The 24,871-nt window shown below is 49.9% G+C and overlaps 2 protein-coding genes across 2 annotated transcripts; one reads left to right on the top strand and one right to left on the bottom strand.

Moving 5' to 3' along the window:
- The first annotated feature begins 453 nt into the window (after nucleotides 1-453).
- Nucleotides 454-13,579, top strand: RAB1A (RAB1A, member RAS oncogene family). Its single transcript, XM_021555856.3, has 6 exons — nucleotides 454-677; nucleotides 6,613-6,685; nucleotides 8,638-8,733; nucleotides 10,063-10,158; nucleotides 11,145-11,276; nucleotides 11,536-13,579. The coding sequence occupies exons 1-6, from the start codon at nucleotides 655-657 to the stop codon at nucleotides 11,731-11,733; spliced, it is 618 nt and encodes a 205-aa protein (XP_021411531.3). The 5' UTR covers nucleotides 454-654; the 3' UTR covers nucleotides 11,734-13,579.
- A 608-nt stretch (nucleotides 13,580-14,187) lies between these two features.
- Nucleotides 14,188-23,453, bottom strand: CEP68 (centrosomal protein 68). Its single transcript, XM_085576123.1, is given in 8 exon segments — nucleotides 14,188-14,812; nucleotides 15,496-15,517; nucleotides 15,519-15,642; nucleotides 16,110-16,206; nucleotides 16,417-16,539; nucleotides 17,615-19,042; nucleotides 19,543-19,971; nucleotides 23,411-23,453. Coding segments are annotated over 7 exon segments (2,229 nt in total). The 5' UTR covers nucleotides 19,927-19,971; nucleotides 23,411-23,453; the 3' UTR covers nucleotides 14,188-14,761.
- Nucleotides 23,454-24,871: the final 1,418 nt, after the last annotated feature.

Here is a 24,871-nt window from a genome sequence, read left to right on the forward strand (position 1 = left end):
TAGATCCCGGGATGGAGCCGGGGATAGACCCCGGGGATGGATCCCGGGATGGAGCCGGGGATGGATCCCGGGGATGGATCCCGGGAATAGATCCCGGGATGGAGCCCGGCCTGGCCCTGGCCCCGCCCCCGCCCGGCCTGGCCCCGCCCCCGCCCCGCCCGCGCGCTGACTCGCCCGGGCTGCCACGTCTGCCCGCTGACGTCACCCTCGGCCGGCGCCTCCCGGCCAATCAGCGGCGCCGGCCGCCGCTCCGAGCCGACGGGGCCGAGGGAAGAAAGGCCGGCGATGGCGCATGCGCCGCCGCCGCCGCGGCGGCCGCCGGGAGAGCGAGTCCGCCGGAGGGGGCGCGGCCGGCGGGAGGCGGCGGCGCGGACTCGGTTTCCCGTGGCGCCCCTCGGCCGCCCCCCGGCCATGTAAGCGCTGCTCGGCGAGCGGCCGCCCCGTTTCCTGGTCGGGCTCCGGCGGCCATTTTGGGCAGCGGCGCAGCGCGGAGGCCGCGGAGCGGGCGCGGGCGGACGGGCCGAGCCGAGCGCCGGGCGATCGCGGCTCCCTCGGACCAGCGCACCGCGGAGCGCCTGCCTGGGCGGCGGGAGCTGCCGCCGCACCGCCCCTCACAGCGCGCTCGCCGTGCCTCGGGCCGCGGGCCCCACGGACATGTCCAGCATGAACCCCGAATAGTGAGTGCGGGACGGGGCGGCCGCGGGGGCGGAGGAACCGCGCCGGGCCCGCCGGCTCAGGGGCCCGAGGGGCCGAGCCCCCCCCGGGCCCGCGGAGCCGCGCCCGGGCCCGAGCGGCGGCGGGGGAGGAGGAGGAGGAGGAGGAGGAGGGGCGGGAGGCAGCGCGGCCGCCCGGGTGGGTCCCGGCGGGCCGGGGGGGTCACTCGGGTCCCGGGGGGAACCGGGATCGCGGGGCCGGTTTTCCCGAGCCCCGGGATGCCCATCGGGGCCTCGACTCCAACAAGTGCCCGGGGCAGCGGCGGGCGATCCCCGGCGGCGGCGGCACCCGGCCGGGCCCACCCTTCGCCCCGGCCGCGGTCATGTGTGTGTCACATGGCGCTTGCAAAACACTTCTGCCCGGGTGGGTTTTGCAACGCCGTGACTTGGTAATAGCACGTTCTTGGGGCTGTTTTCAGCTGAAATAGCGCCTGCTTAGAGAGCCTGCTGACGACTCGAGGGGTTTGGGGGGGTCCTTGTGTGACTATGGCCTTTTCCTTTAGCTGGCCTGCTCGGAGTCGAGCTGTCTGAATTCTGGAAACTCGGGGAGCTGTGTCCTGCCCGCCAGGCTGTCAAGAACAATAAACTTTATTTTGTTCAAGACTTTCTTGCGTGAGTTAAAGGCTTAGTTTAGAAAGCAGTTCAAAAAAGTCAGCTGATGCGCTTCCAGCCCTTTCACCTTGCAGGGTTTGTTTAGGATCCTTTCACTGCTGCTGGCTTTGCTGGCACCCCGGTTTGAGGTGGTGAAGCCACTGTCCCATCTGCTGTCACTGGGGTGGCTCTGGTACTGGAATGCACGTGTGGTGTGACATTGCTGCTCTTGGAAGACACCCGCAGTTTTGTCCCCTCAGCTGAGGCTCCTGACGTGTGTGGCCGTGGCCCCTGTGCTCTCCACTTATGTCACAGGGGCTGGTTGCAGGCACTCCTGTCCATGAAAATCACCTGAGGAGCAAACAAGCAGTCATCGGCTAGTGAGGGAGTTGGCGACACCCAGGAGGTACAGCCAGGAACTCGAGTTACATCTTGGCAAGATTACATCACGGACTTGCTCGTGTAGCTTTGGAAAACACCAAAAGAGTGGCTGGTGGTGGGCAGCGGATGAAAAACCAGCAAACACCTGGTGCCCCGTGGGCCTGATGGCTCTCACGAGTTAAACTCCAATTTCCCTTGCTGAGTTTTGCAGTGGGAAAGCTGCCTGCAGAGTGGTAGGCCACTAAGAGAAATAAGTTGGAGGGGGGGTTTTCCATAGATTTTTTTTTTTTTGCCTTTCTTGCAGTCAGTCAGCTTTCCAGACTGATGCAGAGGGTGGTTCCCTCAGCGGGGTACTGAGTGCTGAGGACAGTGTTTTCAGACACTCATTGTCAGTGAAGAGTGCTTGGTCCTGCTGCTGAGCACGGCCGAGTTCTTGAAAGTGAAACAAGAGGAAAAGCTGGAGTTGGAGATGAACTCCAAGTGTTTAATGGCCACTTCCTGAGAGGGTGGTGTCGGCAGGATGAGGGGAGGAGATGGGAAGGGTGTGGCGAGATGGACAGAAATACCTGTTAGTGTGATGTGTGTACTTGGATCCCTGTTAAAACAGGAATGAGATTTAAGGGATTATGACATTGCTCCTTCTAGTTCCATGTAAGAGGTGCATCCATTTGCCCTCTCAGGAGTGTCTTGCCTGTAATGTAACTCATTCTCACTTCCCTATCACAGCTTCAGATCAGGCTGCAACCCCAAATGCTCTCTCCTGGGCATGCCAGAACTCCATCAGAAGTCAGTGGGATAGCTAGTTAAAATTTCTAACTAAAGACCTACTTCCTTCAGCTTTCCTGATAAAGCTACAGGGTTAGGTCCTGCTCATGCAGAGGTTTGAAGGAGAGTTGTGCTTCTGAGAGCTTCCTTGAAGCTTCAGGGCTGTGGGGCAGCCGAGTGGACTGTTAGTTTTTAGGTTGAGTGAAGGAGCTGAAGAGGGGTGGATGTGATACTAAGATTAGTGCTTGGAAGCTAAATTCTGAAAACACCTGCCCACCCAGCACTGGGATGTGTTCCCTCTGTTCCTCCCTCCCTGCCAGTGTTTGAGTGAGCAGAATGTCAATATTGACTCTGTTGTGACTAGATCACGTCGGGTTCAGCATTTCCTGCCCTTCTGCACCTTGCATGTAGCACAAACACACTGGTGGGCAGCCAAGAGGGATCAGGAGTTACTCTTGCTCAGTGCTCTGCCTGGACCTTGTTCTAGACACCTTCCAGCACACATGAGGAAACTCAGGGGGTTTCTGCATTCTTCAGAAGTGTTTGGGAATACCTGTGAGGTGGGTTTCAGTCTTGGGTGACAGTTGAGTGACAGCTCTTGGGTTGCTGGAATCATCTGAAGGTGTTTGTGTTCTAAGCTTTCTAAACAGCAATCTGCCATGCAAAGTGGCATTGTGTCTTCTGGATTCTGTTTCCTTACACAGAGTAATCAGAGTGACACTCATGCACCTCTCCAAAATTTCTGGGATGGTAGAAAAAGAGTGGGGATTGAGGCTGCTGTGAGTACCTGCTTACAGTATAAACCTGCAGTGACATCAGTGATTAAAGCCAATTCCAGCAGCTCCTTGTTGCAGACAGGTGACTGCCTAGCCTTGTCTGTTTTGGCATAAAACCTTCTTGGCATTTAAAAAATCCCCACTTGCCTCCTTATATAAATTAGATAAACAGCAGTACTTTAAAGGCCTACAGGTCCCTTGTTCCACAGAGCTTTGGCCTGCTCTGTCCTCAACTTGATTTGGAGGTGCCTTGTTTGTTTTTTGTTTTTTTTTTTTTTTGGCAAGAGGCAGTTACATTTAACATCTTTGTCCTTTATTGCTCTGGGGAGAGGAAGTTATGGGGAGGATTTGAAAGCATCACTCTTACTCACTGTACCCACCTGCCTGGCTGCACATGCTCTTCCAGTGTGCTCTTTTAAACGACCCAAGAATGGCTGGCTTATGTAAATGGTGAGAAATAATTGAATGATTAACCTGAATTCCCACTGTCTCCCAAGGAGCGTGGAGAGGGCTGTGCTGCATAGCTTAGCCAGCTTCATGGAGGCTCCCTAAACCAGAGGAGCTGATGAGTTTTAAGTTTCCAGCTTTAAAGAGCAAAACTTAGTGGCTTCAGAAATATTTGTGTGGCTCTTCAGGAGTAAATACCAAATATTTGTGTGGCTTGTTGCTACAGTTGAACCCCTTTACCCAAATATTCTATTGGTATAGCTCAGTCTAGAAATAGGTTTCTGCAAATTTTTATACTGTTGCTGTACCCAAGAGCTGTCTCAAGCATCACACTCTAACAAACTGCACATTTGGTTCTTATGGCCCTCAGTAGGCACCTGCTGTCTTTTAAAAGGTCTTGGGAGCTGTATCTTTTAAAGCTTTAAGCTGTACTTGGAAAGGAATGCACTGTAATATTGGAATATGGAGTGTTCTAAACTATTAAAACCCTAAGTTCTTAGAGTCTTGCTTACGCTATTCCCAAAACTGATGAAAGTCTTGCCACCAAAATTAGGTTTTTGTGACACAACAGCCATTGCTAAGGTCAGAGGCAGAGCTAACTCAGTAAAGGCTGTTTCCAGCTGTGCACCTGATGCTGGCCCAGGTTTTGGTGGGGCTGAAGCAGGGGGCTTAGGACCACTGTATGTCTCTGTGATTCTGGAAATACTGAAGCCCAAAGCAAGGGGACAGCTAAACAGCAAAGATATCAAATCCAGTGTTCAAGGCTTCTCAGGTCTTACTGTGTTAGCTTAACATTTGTTCTGTGTACCCACTGCTACTGTTCTTGTTTGCTGCTGAAGTGAGAGATTCAATGGGTGGGTTTGGCTGGGAGCTGCTTTAGCACAAGGAGTAACAGAGGAAGAGAAGTTTTCATGCTCGGGGCCTAGGGGAACCTGAATTACTCTCGAAGCAAGTGGAGGTTTTTAAGTGGATCTCAGACCCACAGCTGAAGCCTTATCTCTACCAGGAAGGAGTTAATTTTTTTCCATTAATTTATTGAAGACAATACAGTAACACAATATTCTTGTGTTAATATTCTCAAGGGAATTATAACATGCTACAAGCTGTAAGTAATAATTTGACTTCAGGATTGCTGAAAATTCCGTGTTTATAGGGAACTGAGCAACCCAGACTTCCTGCTGGAGTTGGAAGGAGCTGAGTGAAGGCTGAGGCACAGTGGTGGGGAAGAAGGCAAGGCAATAGGTGTAACTGTGGAGCAGGTCCTGGAGCCCTCCCACCTTTGGTCTCCAGGTTACAGAGTTTCTGCTGCTCTTGGGGACCAAGCTATTACTGGGAGTGAGAAGTTTTGTGGTCTATAGTAGTGCTTCAGCCAACTCAAACCTACTGAGATGTGTGGGTTGTGGGGTGATGTACCTTGAGTCCCCTGAACAGTTTGGGTTGTCATTCTTCTAAAGCAGTCTTGCCTTGTGGTAGTACATGACCTGACAGGTGGAATGGTGAATTCTGTGACTGTAAACTGCTAGGTGTCATTTGACTTTTTTTTTTTTTCATTCATTTAGTGCTTTTAGCCGTACACTGTTAGGAAAGGTTGCATTTTTAAGGATGGGGTTGCTACATTTAGCACTTCTGACTCCTCTCTAGGCTTGGCAGAAATGCTGCAGAGACTGGAGGTTCCAGCTGGGTGAGTTGTGCAGCCTGGGCCCAGCCAGGTGAGGGGCACTTGAGCAGAGGAGTGCTGAGAAGCCGTGCTTGTCCATCTGCTCGGCTGTTACCAGCTGGGGACGGATGCAGTTTCCTGGCTGGATGCCTGCCAGCCAGAGGCAGTGGCGATTCTAGGGGATAATAGGGGGGGACAGTGGACTTCAGGCACTCCACATATCCTTAATCTTTACTCTCCTTGCTTAAGTGGGCATAAAAATATGGCTGCTGAACTGTTGTGGTTAAGTGAGAACAGGTCTTAGTCCTGGGCCATTACAGGGCCGAAGAGTTGTCAACTGAGAATGAGTTAGTCAACTTGAGAAGCAAAATAACTTGTGTAAGTGGTGGGTTGTTATTTTTCTCTGTTACTTGTTCTCTAGCATGAAATTTCCCCTTTAGTCTTAGGACTAACACAAAATCTCACATTTTGCCAACAGTGACATCTTCACTACTCTTTCAAGTGTAAATATAGGCTGGTCAGTGACACTGTGCTTATTCTTTAATGTTGGGAAAACTCAACATTAAACACAAGATTTGTCAATTCTTCCAATGTATCTTGAGAATTACTGATACCACACCTGACATCCCCTGACATAGCCTCATCTGGAAATGACTTGAGCTTTGCTTTAATTCCTGGAATGCGGGTGTGGTATCGGTCACTGCTCATAGTCTGTTGTGGAAAGTGGGTATTCATTGTGCTGTTGCATTCTGCTGGAACTTAAATATGAGTAACTTGAGCTGAGGAAAGAAATGGCTGTGTTTGGCAGCTCCCTGGTGTTGGTGAAGCTGGGCAGTGGGATCAAACCTCTGAGTCCAGAGAAGCAAAGATCATGGCCCTGGAGGGCAGCAGGCTGTTACCACCTCCTGTGTGTTACTTGAGTTACTCAGCCAGACAAGGGGGCTTGCACTCAGTTGCAAAGCATGGTTTTCATCTCAGCTAGACCACAAAGGCTGAGCTAGGACTGTGCTACTCCTGCTGATAGTCCCTCTGTTACCCTCAGAGTAACTTCCCAGGAAGGCACAGTTCCACACAACAGTGCTGTGCTCAGAGCACCTACCTCACACTTCCCTTACCCAGTAAATTGTGAATTTCTAAACTGAAAGAGGAGCTTGGAGTTGTAGGTGATTTCCCTAGCAGTGAATTCATTTACCCTTCTCAAAAGTCATAATATACTGGCTAAGGAACTTCATTCTTGTCAGTGTTTTTCATTGAGTGACCTATTTTTTTTTTCCTTCTGCAGTGACTATTTATTCAAGCTTCTTCTGATTGGAGACTCCGGTGTTGGGAAATCTTGCCTTCTACTTAGGTTTGCAGTAAGTGATCATGCTTGGCAACTATGTAAAAGAGATACTTAGCAAGACCTTCCTTCAGGTAGCAGGGCTGATGTCTGACAGGCCTGGTAATACCAAAGAATAGGTATAGTATTGCAAACTCCTCCTGTTTTCTGAATTTGTGTCTATCTGATGTAATTGTTTCACTGAATTGGAAAGAAACAATAGCAATAATATGTCCAGCTAAAATTAATTCTATTTTTCCTGTTACTTGAGAAGAAGATACCTTAATTTAACTTCCATCATTACAGCAGTGGTAGAATGCTGAGGATGGAAGGAATTCTGGGGCTGTGCCCTTAGGCATGAGGAGTACAGACCTTGATCAGTTACTTCTTGATAAGAACATTTCAGCCAGATGAAGTTTGATATCTGCAGTAAAAAGACCTACCAGTTGTTTAGCGAGAGAAATAATGTAAATAATACTCCAGGAATAATAAGGCCTTCTGCTTTCCTTAGTGAATGTTAAAATTGCTGGTGAGTTATTCTGGCTCTAGTTTTCTTGTGAACAAGAAAATGTAAAGTGGGTTTGACAGCTCTCAGTAGAAAAAGCTGAAGTCCAGTGAACTTCTTATCTCTGTGCCAAAGTGCAGCTTTACGTGTCCCTGGGAGGAGAGCAAGGGAAGTTGTACCTGGTATTGTTAATGTCAAGTGGTGGCCTGGGTGTACAGACAGCTCAGTTAAAGCCATTGTGGCTGCTGTTGGTGCCACCATGAGCAGGAGGAGGATGTCACCTGCTCTGCTCACAGTATGGAGGCACTGGGTTGGAAGTGACTCCACAGCTGGAGCAGCACTCCCAGAGCAGTCTAGCCTGCTTCACTTGCACATACTTTTGAATTAGTTTTGGCTTCATGTAAATAATCCAACTTTTCTTTTTTGATAGCCAGCTCAAGTTTGTGCTCTGTTATCTGATGCTTCTTCAGCTGAGTAGCCTTTTCCTTCTGAGATGCATTTTTCCAACTAAACTGCTTTACCCTGACATAAGGAATTATCACAGCATACCACACCTGTGTTTTCTTTCTGCTGTAGGTTAAACTAATACAGGCTTTTCAGAATGCCCTTTGGAATATTGAAATGTTAAGGAACTAAATGTCATGTCATTCTGAAAGGCTTAATACTTGGATGTATTAAAGATGTCTTCCATTCACAGCCCAGAGGAATCCCTTGTTTTTTGTGATACCTACTGGTTGCATAAAGCCTTTTGTGGTACATTGTGTGTGAAGTTCTATCCTTTGGGTACTTTAGGAGTAGAAACTTCCTTCGTGCTGACAAGCTGACAATCACTGGAAGGTAGCAAAGACTGACCCAGCAGTTTCTGTGTGCCTTAAGGCCTGGTGGAGACTGCAGTCAGGGCCCTGCACGCTGCTGAGGCAGTGCTTTCCCTCCTGTATCGACACAGGCTGCAGAGCAGAGGCCTCAGCACGAGTACTCCAGCTGTAACTCTAACCTGCCTTAGCAACCAGCTGCAGCAGCAGAGGATCTGACACCCTTGTGTGACTGAGACAGAGCCTCTGACTTGTTCTAGGTAGCTGCTGTGTAACACAGATGAAAAACCATCAAAGGAAAATAAAAATGTGATGTGTTTCAATAACTTTAGTGGTTATTCTAAGTAGCTCTTCAGTCTGCCAACATGAGCAAAGACTGTTTTTTACACTGCAGCTCACAAGGACTTGACACTACAGGATTTCCAGAAAAGAGGCTTTTTTTGACTGGTTTTTGAAACCACCAACCAGGTCTGGTTGGTGCTTTTAAAAGCTGCAGAATTTTTGAAAAGTAAACAGTTGGTGGAAATGCTTGGCCACCTCCTGGACTTTGCCATGAGAGATCAGGCTGGTTTTACAAGGAAATTAAGTACCTTTGTCTGACTGGTGCATAATGAAGTAGGTGACTGCAGAAGAGGTGCAGCTGGCTTGACTTATGTTCACTCTCTCTCCTAGGATGACACGTACACAGAAAGTTACATCAGCACGATTGGTGTGGACTTCAAAATCAGAACTATAGAACTAGATGGGAAAACAATCAAGCTTCAGATAGTAAGTAGCATTTCTCAACTCCTGTGTGCTTCAGTCTGTTGGAGCACAGAGTTATATCCATAGCTATTGGTGGTCATCTTTGTACTTTAACATACTTGCAGATACAAGGGGTATTTTCCCTGTTCCAAGAGGCGAGGCAGTCTTTGCAAGTCTTACTTGTCCTTAAAGAAGGGTGCTTATTATCAAGGCTGTTTTCCTGGAAGAGGAGATTCTGTGCTGGAGTGCACTCATATCAAAACTGGTGCAGTTCTGCAATATTGTGCCAGGATTTGTGTAAGTGCAGGAATACCACACAGTTGTCCAAGATGCCTGAATTCCACAGCAGCTGTTACTACCAGGCTGCACTGTCTTAAGTGCTGGAAACTGCTTTTGTTAACCTGAATGGAAAAACTGACACAAAGGCTTGTAACTGGCCTGGCTGCCTTAGCACTGGGTGGTGTTTTCTGGTTATGCTTTTGGCCTTTCACTTGGAATAAACAGGGGAAGAGACTTGGCAATTCTTTAATCTTGAAGCACTCTAAAAGGGTGACTGGTGTGATGAAATCTAATATCTGTGCAAGGTCAGACAATCCTTGTCAGCCACTGCTTCCAGCTCAAGCAGAGGCTCTCAGGACTTGCAGGCAATGACTCAGGGATTCAGTGTTGTGGAGCAGAGTCCAGCTAACAGCCAGAAGCCTGAGATTCCAGACTCTAACTGTTGTGAGTACAGAGCAGCCCACTAGGAATGCTGTCGCTGCTGAAATCTGTCTGTGAAGTCTGTTTTTAATACACAGCCAGCCCTGTTCTTGACACAGCTCCAGGGAGAGAAATATTTGGGTGAGTCCTGCTCCCGTCCTGGGTGGGACAAGAGGTCAGGCACCTTATGTCCTTTCTTAACTCTCCCAGCAGGAGAAGGGAACCAAGTTTGGTTTGAGTTGTTGCTTTGCTGAAGGCTGTGTGCCAAGGAAGTTCAAGGGAGTGGTCGTGTTAGAGATCTGCAGCTCTCTGACCTTATTCCTAGCAGGTTTTCAAGTCCTGCTTGTGTTTGCTCTTCTGACCACTGAACCGTGGGTTCTTCACGGGTCAGGACTGCTTAATGTTTTCCCCAGAGAGATCTTTCGACTGCGCTTGACCGAAACCAAACAAATGAGCACTTTAGCAAAGTACATACAAAGTGTAATTCTCAGTTAAAATACGTGATATCCTCGAATCCTGTTTGATGCATAGGGCTTCAGAGCCCCTGCAGTAGCTGTGGTTGTAGTTGTGTGGCTGCTGGGCTGTTTCTGGGAGCTGATGTAGGGCACTGGCTCAGCCAGGCTGCAGGAGCTGACACTGTCACTTGTCTTGCAGTGGGACACGGCGGGACAGGAGCGGTTTCGGACTATCACTTCCAGTTACTATAGAGGAGCTCATGGCATCATAGTTGTGTATGATGTTACAGATCAGGTACGTGGCAAACCTGTGCCTGCAGAGTTTCTCCAGGCTGATGAGTAAATTGGGAATTTAACAGCTGGGCACATCTGAAGGAGACAGTGACAGAGTTCTACAGGCTGTGTTAAGGCTTATCAAGCTAAATGTATGTGTTTGCCTCTGGCTTGGCAGAAATAAAACACAGAAATAAAGAGAGCAGTGGGATTTGTGGCTCCTAAGCAGCTGTATCTTAGGCTTAACCTAAAACTTGGTGAGGAGGTAACTGGTTGTTCTGTGTGAATACATCTCACCTTGCCTTTGGTAGCAGGAAATCTGAGTTACTGATGGAAGCTGTTGAAAGATTCCTGAATGCACTTGAACTGTGGTCTGTAGTAAAGACCAGCATTTGGAACAGAAAATTGTCAGCCTGTGTGCAAGATACAACTGAGCCAGTGTTTTCTCTGAAAGGATCTCTGAAGAACTGGTGCAGTTGTTTGAAGGGCACTCGGGAAGTATAGGATTTCCTGAATTAATAGAAAAAGAACACTTGTGTTCAGTCACTAATTGGAATATCAGTCCAGCATTTCTGGAGTCAGAGGTTGTTTCAGCGTATCTACAACAAGGTGGCTTGCATCTAACACCTGATGCTTAGTAAGTATGTGGGATGCATCTAGTTTCAGCTGTGTGCCACATCTCTTATCTCTGCTACAAGAGGAGGAAGAAGAGCCCTAGATGGTAGAAGATGTTAATTATTCAATGTATGAAGTGGGGAAAAATAATAGGGGGAAGAGTGCAGGAAGGGCTGATTGTGTAGGGCTGGGAACAGCTGTATGGCCCCTGTGGTGACTGGCATGTCCTGAGGCCATCAGGGGAGTTGGGCAGCCCTAGACAGTCCTCTCCCAGGGTTGTGAACCACATGGATAAGCACAGTGCTTCGTATTCCTTCCTGATCATGACCAAAGGGATAGTGCTGAACTTCCCTCTTCATCAAGGGCCTTGCTTACAGTTCTCTTATCTCGTAGGAGTCTTTCAATAATGTCAAGCAGTGGCTGCAGGAGATAGACCGTTATGCCAGTGAAAACGTCAACAAGTTGTTGGTGGGGAACAAGTGTGATCTGACCACAAAGAAAGTAGTAGACTATACAACAGCAAAGGTATGTCGGGGCTCGTGTGTTTGCTGGGCTGAGCCCCTGCTCTGGTTTGTCAAGCACAGAGGTTCCAGTGCAGGGAGGTGTCCTGGTGCCACCAACAGGGGCAGTTTAAGGACCCCCTGCCCTGCAGCTCATCCTCAGGCTGGAGATGGGGTGTGGGGTGGAATCCAGGAACTTGTGGGGTATCCAGTGGTGCTCCAGGAAATGAGGTGAGGTATGGACCTGTGTATGAGCTTACTGTTCACTGTTTCTCGATTTGCAGGAATTTGCAGATTCTCTTGGAATTCCGTTTTTGGAAACCAGTGCAAAGAATGCCACAAATGTAGAACAGTCTTTCATGACCATGGCTGCCGAGATTAAAAAACGAATGGGTCCGGGAGCGACAGCTGGTGGTGCAGAGAAGTCCAATGTTAAAATTCAGAGCACTCCAGTCAAGCAGTCTAGTGGAGGTTGCTGCTAAAACTTGCCTCCCCCCCTTTTGTCTCACAACAATGAATTTGCAATCTGAACCCAAGTGAAAAAAAAAATTTGCCTGAATTGTACTGTATGTAGCTGCACTACAACAGATTCTTACCGTCTCCACAAAGGTCAGAGATTGTAAATGGTCAATACTGACTTTTTTTATTCCCTTGACTCAAGACAGCTAACTTCATTTTCAGAACTGTTTTAAACCTTTGTGTGCTGGTTTATAAACGTGTAATCCTTGTTGCTTTTCCTGATACCAGACTGTTTCCTGTGGTTGGTTAGGATGTATTTTTGTTTTGATGTTTCTATTGGCATGTTTAGATGTCAGGTTTAGTCTTCTGAAGATGAAGTTTAGCCATTTTGTATCAAACAGCACAACAGTGTCTGTCACTTTCCATGCATAAAATTTAGTAAGATATATGTAAGATCTGATTTGCTAGTTCCTTCTTGTAGAATTATAAATGGAGAGATCACACTATCTGATTAATAGTTTCTTCATACTCTGCATATAATTTGTGGCTGCAGAATATTGTAATTTGTTGCACAATATGTAACAAAACTGAAGAAATGTTTAATAAATATTGTACTTATTGGAAGTAATATCAAACTGTATGGTGATAAATATTGTCTTAATTTGTATGGCTAAGGGGGAAATCAGGCTTGCATTGTGCACAAAACAACATATCTGTGTGTGCAGCCGTGGCTCCCAGACCTTCCCTGCAACTCGCCCAGTGACTGTGGCCCCAAAGCCTGAGCTGCCATGGTGCTTAAGGCACGAGTGCTGTACCAGGAACACCCAGCTGAGGTTCATGAGGCACAATGCACTCTGAATGTACAACAGTTCCCTAACTTAGTCTTGGAACTTAATTTATTTCTCAAGGACTCCATGCAGGGAATTCCCATCAGCTTTGCATAGCAGGGGAGAGAACAGTATTTCCCTAACGTGAACGATTTCAGCGAAACCTTGAGGAGGTATAACTTTCTACCAGTATGTTATGTCTTTTCTATATACTGTTAATTCCATCCTCTTTTAATCAGTATCTTCTGACTTAGTGCAACAGCTTAGCTTCTATTCCCTTCTGCAGCGAGGCACCAGGAGGGTGACATGGGGATAGCAAGGCCCCCACCAAACTGTTGCTCGAAGTAGGCGCTTTCTCAAACAATTTGGAACTAACCAGCAGCCACGAGGTTTTGGATGGTGTGTGATTCTTTGTACAGAGCTAATCAAATCATTAGTGCCTGATGTCTAGCTAAAAGCCACAGGAAAGCTAGCCTATAACACTTCCTATACATGTAAAATTGTTCAGCTTTATCTAAACTCAAATGTTCAGCCTATTCTGTAAATAGTCTCATGTTTGAAAGACCATGTAACATTCCCCTAGTAGTAAATACACCCTGTGATAGTAAAAATATAGCCTAGGTATGTTGTGAGGTATAAACTAAAACTGGTGCAAATATCCTCTGATTTTTTTTTTTTTTTGGGGGGGGGTGACTTTGGCTAACAGCTTTCTTCAACATAGTTGCATAAATCAACAGGCAATTGTAATACATAAAGTATTGTCATGGTTAAGTTGAACTCTTCCACTTGAGACCTTCACAATAAAGTGATGTGCTTTCTAGTAGAGATGTGCTTGTTGGTATAATTCATTATAAATGTGACCTGCTGCTCCTCAGGAGCAGTGAGTGCTGCTGAGATCAGGAAGTGAAGCGGAATGAGGTGTGTTGAGGGCAAAACATCTTCCCTGCAGAGAGTGCACAAATGAACTTCAATGTTGAGATGCCTGCTACATACTATCCAAACCAATGTTAATATATACAGTAATAAAAGCATTGCAAAACCAGTTGGGCTACACCAGGTGTTTGGTGGTTCTTTGTTCCCCCTCAGTCACCAATGGGTCTCTGGGCTGGTGCTGTTCCATGCTGAAGCCTGGGGTTGGCTGAGCTGTGTGATGAGGGTAGAGCAGGCCTAAAACTCCTGGGAAAAAGAACTGTAGTTTCCTACCTGTGAGCTGAAATATTGAATACTTTTGCCACAATGGGCCAAAAAACCTTGCCCTTCAAGCCAAGGATGTAGAAGATGGGAGAATATCAATCCTCCTGCACAAACTTCAATGAATTATTTGCTGTAACTGCTTCAGTTTAACTGTGCTTTCACCTTCTACTTGTGCAGAACAGAAACTTCTCTGTGTTCTGTTCACAGGAATGGGAGGAAGCCACAGTGTTCTTGTACAGAATACATCATCACCGTTCAAGTCAAAGGTTAATTAAAGCCACATACCAACATTCTGTAACTTTTCTTGGCCACTTACCTTATTATGCTGCTTCAGAGCTGCCCTTTTTCTGTTGGGGTTTGGAAACCCTTGATGTCATCAGCAGTGATTTAACTGCAGTAGCTAGAAGTGGGAAGGCACAGTTTCACCCCAGGAAACCAGCACAGCACTACCACAGCTCCTGCCAACAGCAGGTACCAGCAGGTTACACAGAACCTGGCTCCTCCCTGCCTGAACTCACTTCTTTATTATTTTATTTGGATTCAGTATTACAGCTTTTTGTGTTTATGAATAACAAAATTGAAAGTTAAGTAGGCTCTGCTTCAGCAGGGAGTGGTAATTATAAACAGGCCTTCAGTTTGCTCCCAAGAACCAGAAGGAGTTGCTATTTCTTGGCTTCTCACACCTATTTTTGATGGGCATAAACAAACCATGAGAACAGGGCTATTAAAATCACACGGATTTACTTAGGGAGCGCACGGCACACTATGGATTACTGAGTTAAAAAACTTCCTGACGTTTTGCTAACAGAACAGCCCACTTCAGTAAAAAAAGGGAAGCTATGTTAAAAAAAAACAAACCAGCTGTACATTCCTGACACAACTGGACATCCCAGCACACCTGCTGTATGGGGCACCTTTCTCAAGCCATGGTACAAAACCGCACTGAAATCAGCCCCGTGGGCAACTGGACACAGATTTTGGCATCTCTGGAGAGGTGATGGAGGTGGTTTGGTGCTTGCTGCAGTTCTTCTCAGCCCTCCTGAAATGGGCTAACGCAGCCTAGGTCTGACAGAGGCAGCACCTGAAATAAAATGAGGTGTTTGATGCTGTGCTTTGCCTGCAGTCTGACAAAGAAAGAAACCCCATGCTCTACTCCCCCATCGCACCAGTGCACAGGGTACAGCTGGGTAGAGGCAGCAATTCAAAAACAAACCAAACCCTACCTAAGACACTGTTTTTCGAGTTTGACACCCCTGAAACACTTGCCTCTTATCTTCTTTCAAGGGAGATGGTCAAGAAATAAACAAACAAGTTTTCTAGCCCTTGTATTATACCTGAAATCACTTGTTTCCCTTTCCCACCATCATACAGCAACCAGAATGTTTCTGAGAAAATACCAAACTGAAACGTATCCCTTCCTCATCTCCCCTGTGCTGTGCAAGGGATCTGGGGAGAGCAGGTGTCTGCTGGACTGCTGTCATCCCCAGCCCTGAGTGACAGGGACCTGCCTGCCCCGTCCCTGCGGAGCTGCCACCGCTCCCCTCGTGCTCTTGGGTTTCATCAGCTGGTTCACCCGCACTGCTCTTTCCCTGACACGGTTAAACATGGCAGGGCATCTATTTTGAGTCTCCCTGCTGCCTGCTCAGGCTTTCCAAACAGAATCAAAGAAATAACACTGGAGCCTGATGTCTGGTGTTTGCTAACTCGAGTGTTTCTCTCCCCGCGCTTCCTCCCCTCTTTGCCTGCTGGTTTGCCCCTGCTTACCCAGGGAGCAGCTGTGTGCTGAGCCCTCCTTGTCCTGCCCCGCGTCCTTGCCCCCCACGGCAGCCAGGATGGACTTGTACAGGTGTTCTGCGTGGCTTTCCAGCTCTTCCGACTGTTTGGCAATCAGAGCCAGCGTGTCTTTCAAGGCTGGAAAGCAAAAACGCCCGAATGGAGGTGACAGGAATGTGATAATTCAGTGTCTGCCAGAGCTGAGAGCTCTGCCTGTCCAGGCAGACACTGGAAGGAAATCAAGTGTTAAAAATCAATAATGTGCTGTACATCCCATCCCCATTGCGATGCAGCATTTGCAGGGGGTGGGGACTGACCCTGGAGGTGCCAGGTTCATCATGAAGACACAGAAATACGGGGGGGTCTTAAAAAAACCTTTGGAACTGCAAGAAAGCCTATCTATAATGCAGCAACTTGACCTCTAAAGTCCGTTTGGTGACTGCAGCTACAGCCCACCCCTTACAAATCCCTTCTTCTACATCATCAGAGCAACCACTCAGTGTGTGCTGTGGTGCTGGCCAGGCTGAGCCAGTGATTTGGGGGAAGATGCCTTGGCCAGCATCACCCGTGTCCATGAGCAGCCCCACACAAGTGCTCCTCCTCACCTGGTGAATTCGATGCCATGCAGTCCAGGAGAGCTTCTCCCCTCTCCAGCACGCTCTCAGTCAGGCTCCGGTGGTCAGCCACATCCTTCCTGAATTCCTAGCACAGCAAGGAGAGCAGCGTGTCTTAGAAGGGTTTTGGAAACACACACCTGTGGCAGGTTGCCCAAGGAGCAGTTTCCTCCAAGTAGGCTCCTGGTGCTCCCAAATTTGGCTTGGCAAACCCAGTGCACCCTGGACCATTCCAGAGATGCTTGGCTTCCCACTGCCTGCAGCACAGGAGAGCGGAGGAAGAGGAGGTGACACCCACCAGGTAGCGGCGCAGCGATGCCAAGACGCTCTCGGCATCGGGCGAGGGTGGCACCCAGCTGCCGGTGACATCCACCACGGTGTACAGCCAACGGATCAGCTCTTCCAGCTGGCAGCAAAACATCTGCTCAACAAAGCATAAAAAAGGGGTCACGGATCTATTTCTGCAACAGAGACAGCGCAGGGACATGAGAAGGTGAGCCAGTGGTGTTTTGGAAAGCACCTGCTCCCTGTTCCTCTCCGACCCCGGCACAAAACATCTCTAAGCTTGGGAAACCAAGGGTCAACAGGAAACAGGCAAAAATTAATTTAAACTCCTGAGCAGTTCCAGCACTCACTGTGTTCACTATGAAATGTCTGCACAGTGAGGTGCTGGAGGCTGGTAGCACCCAGGCTAAAGGAGAGGTTGGCCTCCACCGCCTCCCACCCAAGAGATATCCTCATCCTCTTCACAGAGCCATACAGTTAATTTGCAGCTGCTTTCCCCAAGGGATTGTCTCGTTCAATTAAGTGCTTTCATTTATTTTTAAAGTGTCTCGGTAAGGGATTATTTTTGTAAGATGCTGCATGAAACCCAGGGGCCTCTGCTGGCACCAAAATCAGGCTCAAGACCTGTTCCTGCTCCTCAGGAGTTTTCCATAAAGCAGTGCTTTTCCCTGGCATTGCAATTTGGCATGACAAATACAGAGAAGATGCTTTTAAATCAACAGAGTTATTTCCATACCAGAGGAGGGAATGAGTTTGCAGCTATGAGCATATTAACACTCCTGTGCAAACAGCCTAGCATGGTTTCCAAATTCGTCCCAGCACTGGGGTGGGAAGAAGATGGAGAGGAGGGTGAGAGCACAGTGCTGGGATGAATTTAATAATCCACAAAATAACCAGGAAACCCTTCAGAGTTGCTGCAGCTCCTGCCCGGTGCAGCAGCGCTGCAGGACGGGTGGGCTGGGGGACCCAGCTGAGTGCCACATCTCCACCCAGCCTGGCCTGTGACACTGAGCCCCAGGGAAAGCAAGATGGGTTCTGGCTCCATCAGAAGGAATTATCTGCTCTGGTGAGCCCCCCTGCATAAATTACCACCAGCTGCCAGGCAGGACACATCATGCAGAACAGGAAGCTTTAATTAATCGGTCCATAAAGACAGGCACATTTTATGTGAGATCTTCCCAGAATAAACTTTATTTCTGGTCTCAGCCTACCTTAACACACTGGATAAGGGACTCGCTCTGCTGGCTCTTCTTTGGATCCCCCTTGACCCGTGGTTCATTTAGGCACATCCTATCCAATGTGTCCCTGAGACCAGTTGGTAGATGAAGCCTGTGGGGAGGATCCCTGTGGATCCAGCCATACAATTCTGTGTTTTCCCAGCTGGGCTTTTGGGAGCTGCGGTGTTGCCACCGCCCAGCATAACCCTCAGTACTCCCTCTGTCATCCCCACCTCTCACTTCTTCAAAAGGAGCCAACCGAGATGAAAGGGGCTGCTTGCTGGTGCTGTGATGTGGAAGGTTATGGTGGTCATACCCAGGCGTCCTTATCGTTAAGGAGAGATTGGACAAAAACTGAGCCAGCCTTTCCAGCTCCTTCAGTGTTGGAGGCAGGGAAAGAAATTCTTCATCACTCTCCCACTCCTTCCTCAGGGGGAGCATTCCTGTGGTGGGTAAAAACCCACTGGTGCTTTTCACCTGCCCTGTGTAGTTTGGACAGGAGCTTCCTCTGGTATCCCAGCTTCTCCCATTGGCAGCAAGGTGCCCAGGTGAGCTTGGCCCAGATGATTCATCCTTAGTAAAACCTCTGGAAAGGTGAGAGGAAGCACTCCTTGCAAATGATGCTTTGGCAATAGGTGAAGGTTCAAAGTATGAGCCAGTTCCTGAGCAGCCTCTTTTCCCAGGCCTTGGGGTGGAGAATCTCTCTGCAGAGGCCACAAACTCCCAAAGTCCATTTTCTCTGCTTCCACGAGCCTGCCCCACTCGGCCATAGATGCTGGTGGACCTGGACATGCCCTCAGGAGAAGCAGAAAAGCTGTCCAGATCTATTCCTGAGTCATGGAGGAAAGGCTCTGGTATCCTTCCCAGCTTGTACCTCGGCTTCAGCGGGTAAGCATAGTCCAGCAAGTCCTCGTACTCCTTGTTGGGGTTCCAGTGGGGCGAGCTGCGGTCCGGAGACGGGGGCAGCGAATCCGGAATGGCACAGGCCCAGTAATCGGCTTGGTAGGAGGAGATCTCCCGGATGCGCCCCACGCTGCTGCGGTAATCGAGCAGAGCGCCCGGGGGCTGCCGCCTCTGCAGGGCCCTGCCTTCCACTGCCCACCGGCAGCTCAGCTCCCGGGCAGCCGTGGTGGCTGCAGAAGGGACGTCCGTGCTGGCTGGCAAGCTCCCGGACGGCTCCTCGGAGGGGCCGTTTCCTTCTGAGGACAGGGCCGAGCTCAGCACGGAGCGGCTCCGGGGGCTGGGCGGGGTTTGGGGCCGCAGGAGCTCTGGGGTGGAAGGACACGGGGACTGAGCTCCCAGACTTTGTCTCCGACAGCCAACATGGGCATCGTGGTGGCTGCCAGCAGAGATGTTCTCCTCGGCAGAGCTGCGCCGGCTGGGAGGGCTGGACACCGGCTCCCAACCACTCGATGCCTTCACCTGCTTGAGGATGGGATGGGAAAGGAAAGGGAGAGAGAGAAGTGCATGAAATGAAGCACAGCATCCAGAAAAAATGGTCCTTTGTGCCGGGATATGGAGATAAAAGCCCAACCCTGGACCTACCATGAGCAGAGGCTGGAAGTGGAACCCTGTTCCATCTGTGGGATGGGCTGCAGCTGCTCAGAGCAGGGCTTGTTTTTAAGGAAAGGCATTTCAAGGGCTTGGGAAGCTGCACGAGTCATTTGGCAGCAAGAGGCTTATCTAAAGGGCACTGTCCTGAGCAAGTTCCCAACTCTGCACTGGCAACATGGAATGAAAGCAACAGCTTGGGTGTTGGAGCCCAAGCCCTTCCCCACCACACATCTTAGCCTGGGCACGGGTGGGCACACTGGCTGGGAGAGATAGAAAGCCCTTGTTGGGACAGCCCTGACAAACAAGTCCCCACCTCTCCTGGGACTTCCTGGTGGTGCAGCAACACCTGCAGGTACAAACCCTCTCACCTGCTGCTCTTTTGAGGAGAGGAGCCAGCGGCCAGCTCGACAAGGCACAGGGTCACCATCAGCATCGGTATCCACTAAGAACTCTTTCCCTGAGGAGTTTGCTCTTGCTCTGGGAAATTTGGATGTAGATGCTGAAGACACTTCTGGGCAGCAGCTGGAGCCTCCGTGAGTAAGGTCAGTGGCCATGTGACTGTGTCTGCTCACTGCCACACCCTCTGTCCCTTGCAGGCTGGGCTTGGCTTCCTCTGTCCCTAGAAGCTGGTGCAGGCTCCCTGCCAGCTCCGGGAAGTCCATCCCCGTGTCCGTGCTGTCCCACCTGCCATCGGCCTCACCCTTCCCGCTCAGCGACTCTTCAGAAGGTGATCTTCCCACATCCACGGCCATCCGGACACAGCTCCTTCCACGGGACGGTGTTGAGCCTCGGGCTCTCTGGAATACACAGCACACAGCAATGGCATCTCAGTGTCCCCCCTTGTCTCCACGCCAAGAAATTGGGTTTGCCCAATAACAAAGAGCTGAAGCATGATCGGGGTGAGACCCCAAAATTCATAAAGGAGCATCTCGGTACACCAGGTGGGACAGCGGAAAGAGCAAACCCTCACATCTCAGCAGCATTTTCTGCTTCAGAGGATGTGACGCACAGGGAAAATCTCACTCCAGCCTGGCCACACCAGAACAAACCTGGGCTTGGTACCAGGCACCGGAGTCCTGCACTGATGGCCAATGTCCCCAACACTGGGGACAAAGGAGACATCATTAACTAGGACATGAAGCACCTTGTGGCGTGGCTGAGCCCTGAAGGCTGTTGGGGTGGAAAACTGAGCGTTTTTTAAAGATACAAACCCAAAACCTTGAAGTGGAAGCCACCCAGAAGCAAGAAGAAGCTATAAAAAGTTAGAGAGGGAGGTAGGAGGCTGTAAAATTCAAACCTGGAGCTCAGCTCTGCATTTCATGAAATTAACTCTCTGGGAAATTAATTAATGGAAATACTTGCACTGACTGGGTTTGGGTGAGGAGCTGCTGCAGGATAACCCGTGAGCCAAATGAAGGAGACCCAACACAGCCTCCTCCAGCAACTGCAGCCCAAACCAGGGTGCTGGCAGCAGGGAAATGGCAACAGAGTGGTTTTGATGGTGCCAGCAAAGAGACCAGCCAAGGGAGCATCAACACCAAACTTAGCTAAGAAGAAATTTAAATTTAAAAAAAAAATGAGGTGAGAAAGAATTCCCAAACAATCCTTGGAAGTGGGAAACAAGATGATACTCTCTCCTGCCGCCAGCTCTTTTGTCACAGTCTCGTTTTATGATCCACCCCTCCCTCCGACAAGCGGGGTTTTCCCACGGGCACGGGAACAAAGAGCGGCGGGAGGACGCGCCGGGTCTCCAGGGGAGACCGAATCCGCAGCGCAGGCACAACCTGCGGCAGCCCCGCAGCCGCCCGTCCCCTCCCGGCGCCGGCAGCTGATCCCGGGGGAACGAGCACAGCCCGAGCCCACACCCCGTGGCCCCCAGCCCACAGCTGGACCCCCAGCCCACTCCTAAAATTGTTACCAAAGCCAACTCAACGCACGTTACGTTAGCTGAACTGGACTGCACTGCTCTCTTCTGCCCTCGGAAAGGTTGCATTTCCACACAAAGCCGTGGGGTTGTTGTAAAAAATGTAATCAATAAATCTGCCCTTGTTACGTGACTTAAAAATATATATAAAAGGAAGAAAAGCTTAACAAGGCATCAAAGCAGCCTCTGAAGTTTAAAAGTGAATGTGCTGTAACCAAAAGTTGACCTCATGGCAGCTTTATTTTTAAGATGCCACGTTAAATTCAAAGGGATTTGAACATCGTTACCTCCTCCAGATTTGGTGGTTTGGGTCAGGTGTCAGCCCAGTAAAAACAACTGTAAAAACATCTTAGTTTGACCTTAAATCTGAAAAACATGTGTTAAGCAACATAAAATAAAACTTACAGGTCACAGTCAGTCTGTTATTTTCCTGACTGTGTGGAGGAGGGCAAATATTCTGACGTTAAGATCACTTGTTATCTTATGGAGGCAGCATGCAGTGATTTACATTTCTACGATGCCATTGGTCTTTTAAAAAAAGAGCAAGTGCTGGCTCACAGGTTCATTAAATCTCCAGAAGCTAATTGGATGCTAAAGAGAAACCAGGAAACCTGCCAATACACAGGAGTGAGAGTAAATCTGCTTACTGCAGGATTTGTAAGGGTATTTAAAGGGACACCAGAGATCTCACTGCATTTCCCAAAGTCTCCAATTCAGGCAGCTGATTTCAATTAACTTCAGAGAGAGCTGGATACCCAAACCACACCCGGACACAAACGAGACGGGGATGTCGCACACGCCCCACACACAGAACAGCCGGGCAAAAAGTCATATTTAACAACAAAGCAAGAACACCACTGCCACTAAGTGCAACTCCCAGCTACACGAGCGCCTAGAAAACGAGCTTTCTCACCATTTCCCAACAAGCCCAAAAAAATCCAGACGTCAGGCTGCCTGTGGCGGCGACGCATCCAGATTAACCCTGGCGACAGGAGGAAGCAATCCCAAATCCTCGGGCAGGACTGAGGGATGTACCACAGCTATAGGCACGGTGGAAACTTTCCACTGGCCTCAAAACCACGGGAAAACAGCCCAAACACCCAAGCCCTCAATTGTCTCACAGAAACGATACCCGTGGCCGTGTTTTTAGATAACGGAGGGAGACAGTGGGGCTGCTTCATTCATTTCAAAGGGAAGGTCCGCAGGGATCTCTCCTGAAAAGTGATCCCTGAGGTTTTTCACACCGTCGGGAGGGAGCTGGCGGCCAGGGCATAAAGGCGACGGACAAGGAGGGCTCTCTCCAAGGAGGGCTCTATCCAAGGAGGGCTCTATCCAGGGAGGGCTCTGTCCAAGGAGGGCTCTGTCCAAGGAGGGCTCTATCCAAGGGGGGCTCTATCCAGGGAGGGCTCTGTCCAAGGAGGGCTCTCTCCAAGGAGAGCTCTATCCAAAGAAGGCTCTATCCAAAGAGGGCTCTCTCCAAGGAGGGCTCTATCCAAGGAGAGCTCTATCCAAGGGGGGCTCTATCCAGGGAGAGCTCTATCCAAGTAGAGCTCTATCCAAGGAGGGCTCTATCCAAGGAGGGCTCTATCTATCCAGGGAGGGCTCTGTCCGAGGAGGGCTCTATCCAAGGAGAGCTCTATCCAAGGGGGGCTCTATCCAGGGAGAGCTCTATCCAAGTAGAGCTCTATCCAAGGAGCGCTCTCTCCAAGGAGGGCTCTATCTATCCAAGGAGGGCTCTATCCAAGGAGGGCTCTGTCCAAAGAAGGCTCTATCCAAGTAGAGCTCTATCCAAGGAGCGCTCTCTCCAAGGAGGGCTCTATCTATCCAAGGAGGGCTCTCTCCAAAGAAGGCTCTATCCAAGGAGGGCTCTCTCCAAAGAAGGCTCTATCCAAGGAGGGCTCTCTCCAAGGAGGGCTCTGTCCAAGGGGGGCTCTATCCAAGGAAGCGGGGATCGCTCCCCTGATGGAATGCACTGAGCACAGCGGATGCTGATGGAATTTCCGTCTCCCGCCAGCTCCGTTTTGGCTGGGGACCATTTCTGGAGTTGTTTTGGGGGAGAAAAAAAACCCCACACCGCTCTCGCCTCTCAGGCCTGCGGGATCTGAGGGCTGCTATTTTAAGCTCCTCTCCTTGCCCGCTTTCTGTTCGCCGCTGGGAAAAAAACCGGCAATTAAGCAAAAAGACAAGAAGTAAAGGCAAAGAGGCCGAGGAGGCGGCGCACCCGGGGGCCCCAGGATTCCAAAGGGAACGCGGCCCGGGACCCCCGGGATCCCCCCGGACCCCCCTCACGCCGCGCCCCGGCCCTCACTCACCCAGCGCCGGCCCCGCCCCGCCCCCTCCGCGCCGGCAGCCAATGGCAGCGCCGGCCGCGTCAGCGCGCGCGCGCCCGCGCCGCCCGGCAGCCAATGGGAGCGGAGCTCGAGGGCGGCCCCGCCCCCGCGGCCGGCGCTGACCCCGCGCGGGACGGGCGGGGGCGACACGCGCCGGCCCCGCCCCCCGTGACCCTGCCTGGCCCCGCCCCCGCCCCTCACGGGCTGGCCCCGCGCCTTTTCTACTAAAAAGATAAAAAATTTAAGAAAGACTCCTCGGACTTTGAAACAGACAGGGCAGAGTGACCCAAGGGTTCTTTCTGTGCTTTCTGACAACAACTGAGTACAAGTGTAACTAGCTGTAAGCAGAATGAATATGCATGAACCTATTGTGAAATTATTATGCATATTGACATTAGTCAGGGTAATAAAAAAGATCAGAAGTTCTCAGGGGTGCGCATGTCCACTGAAAGGCAATGAGTCCTCCCCCCAAAGGCAATGCATCCACAGCGCTGTGAATAAACATACCGTTCCCTACAAATCTTTATTAGAATTGTAGGGTTTTAATTTTTCTCCACTTGTAGCCCTGCACTGACCCTCCCCAGGTGCAGCTGTGCCCCTGCACATCACCGCTGCAAAGTGACTGCAACGGGCACTGCACGGGCATGCCAAGGGATGCCGGTGTCCTCCGGGCACAGCTGCAGGCTGCAGGACCTGCCCTAGGGCTGATCTGTGCCAGCACCTTTCTCCCTCGCTCAGGATTTTTCATAGAGGTGGAAAAATGTGCTGCCACACTGTGGGATGCTGGCCGTGCCCTGCCCTCTTCCTGGGAAGCTTTAAAGCAGGCTGCTCTGGGGTTTGTACCTGGCCACACCTTGGTGGCTGGAGTGGATGTATCCTGACAAGTTCCCATTTCATGCAGAAATACAAACATTTCTCCTTGTTGCTGTGCATTGGCTGATTCTGGGTTTTGTCCATGTCACCTGCTCCTGGAGATTATTTCTTCACTAAGATTTTAGAGGTCAAGTCTCTGATAAAGCACTTTATAAGACAATATTATTTGCAGTTTTAGGCCAGGAAGGACCAAAGAGACATCCTGGGTTTGCTTATCAGTTTGGCAGCAGGTATCCCAAATCCCTGGCTAATGCTTTGGTCCTAACCACACTCCTGCAGCCTGCTCCAGCTCTGCCATCCCAGTATTATGGGCCAGATTCCCAGTGGCTACCAACTGGATTTATTCTGCTGCACCCAGTGGAGCCAGCCCCACTTACATCTGGCAGCTGGTCCATTTACATTTTTCCCTTAGACAAACACAGTGGGAATATTTTTTCCAGGGCTGCTTCAAGAAGCAGAGCTGTAACGCTGCAGCAGAACATGGTGGGTGCTCTCAGAAGAACTCACAGCCACGACAAATCCAGGATCATCTCTGTTCCCGTGTAGTATTTCTGTATTTGGGGTTTCTCT

Source organism: Lonchura striata, chromosome 3 (assembly GCF_050655825.1).
Source record: "Lonchura striata isolate lonStrDom1 chromosome 3, ASM5065582v1, whole genome shotgun sequence".
Classification (NCBI taxonomy): Eukaryota; Metazoa; Chordata; class Aves; order Passeriformes; family Estrildidae; genus Lonchura; species Lonchura striata.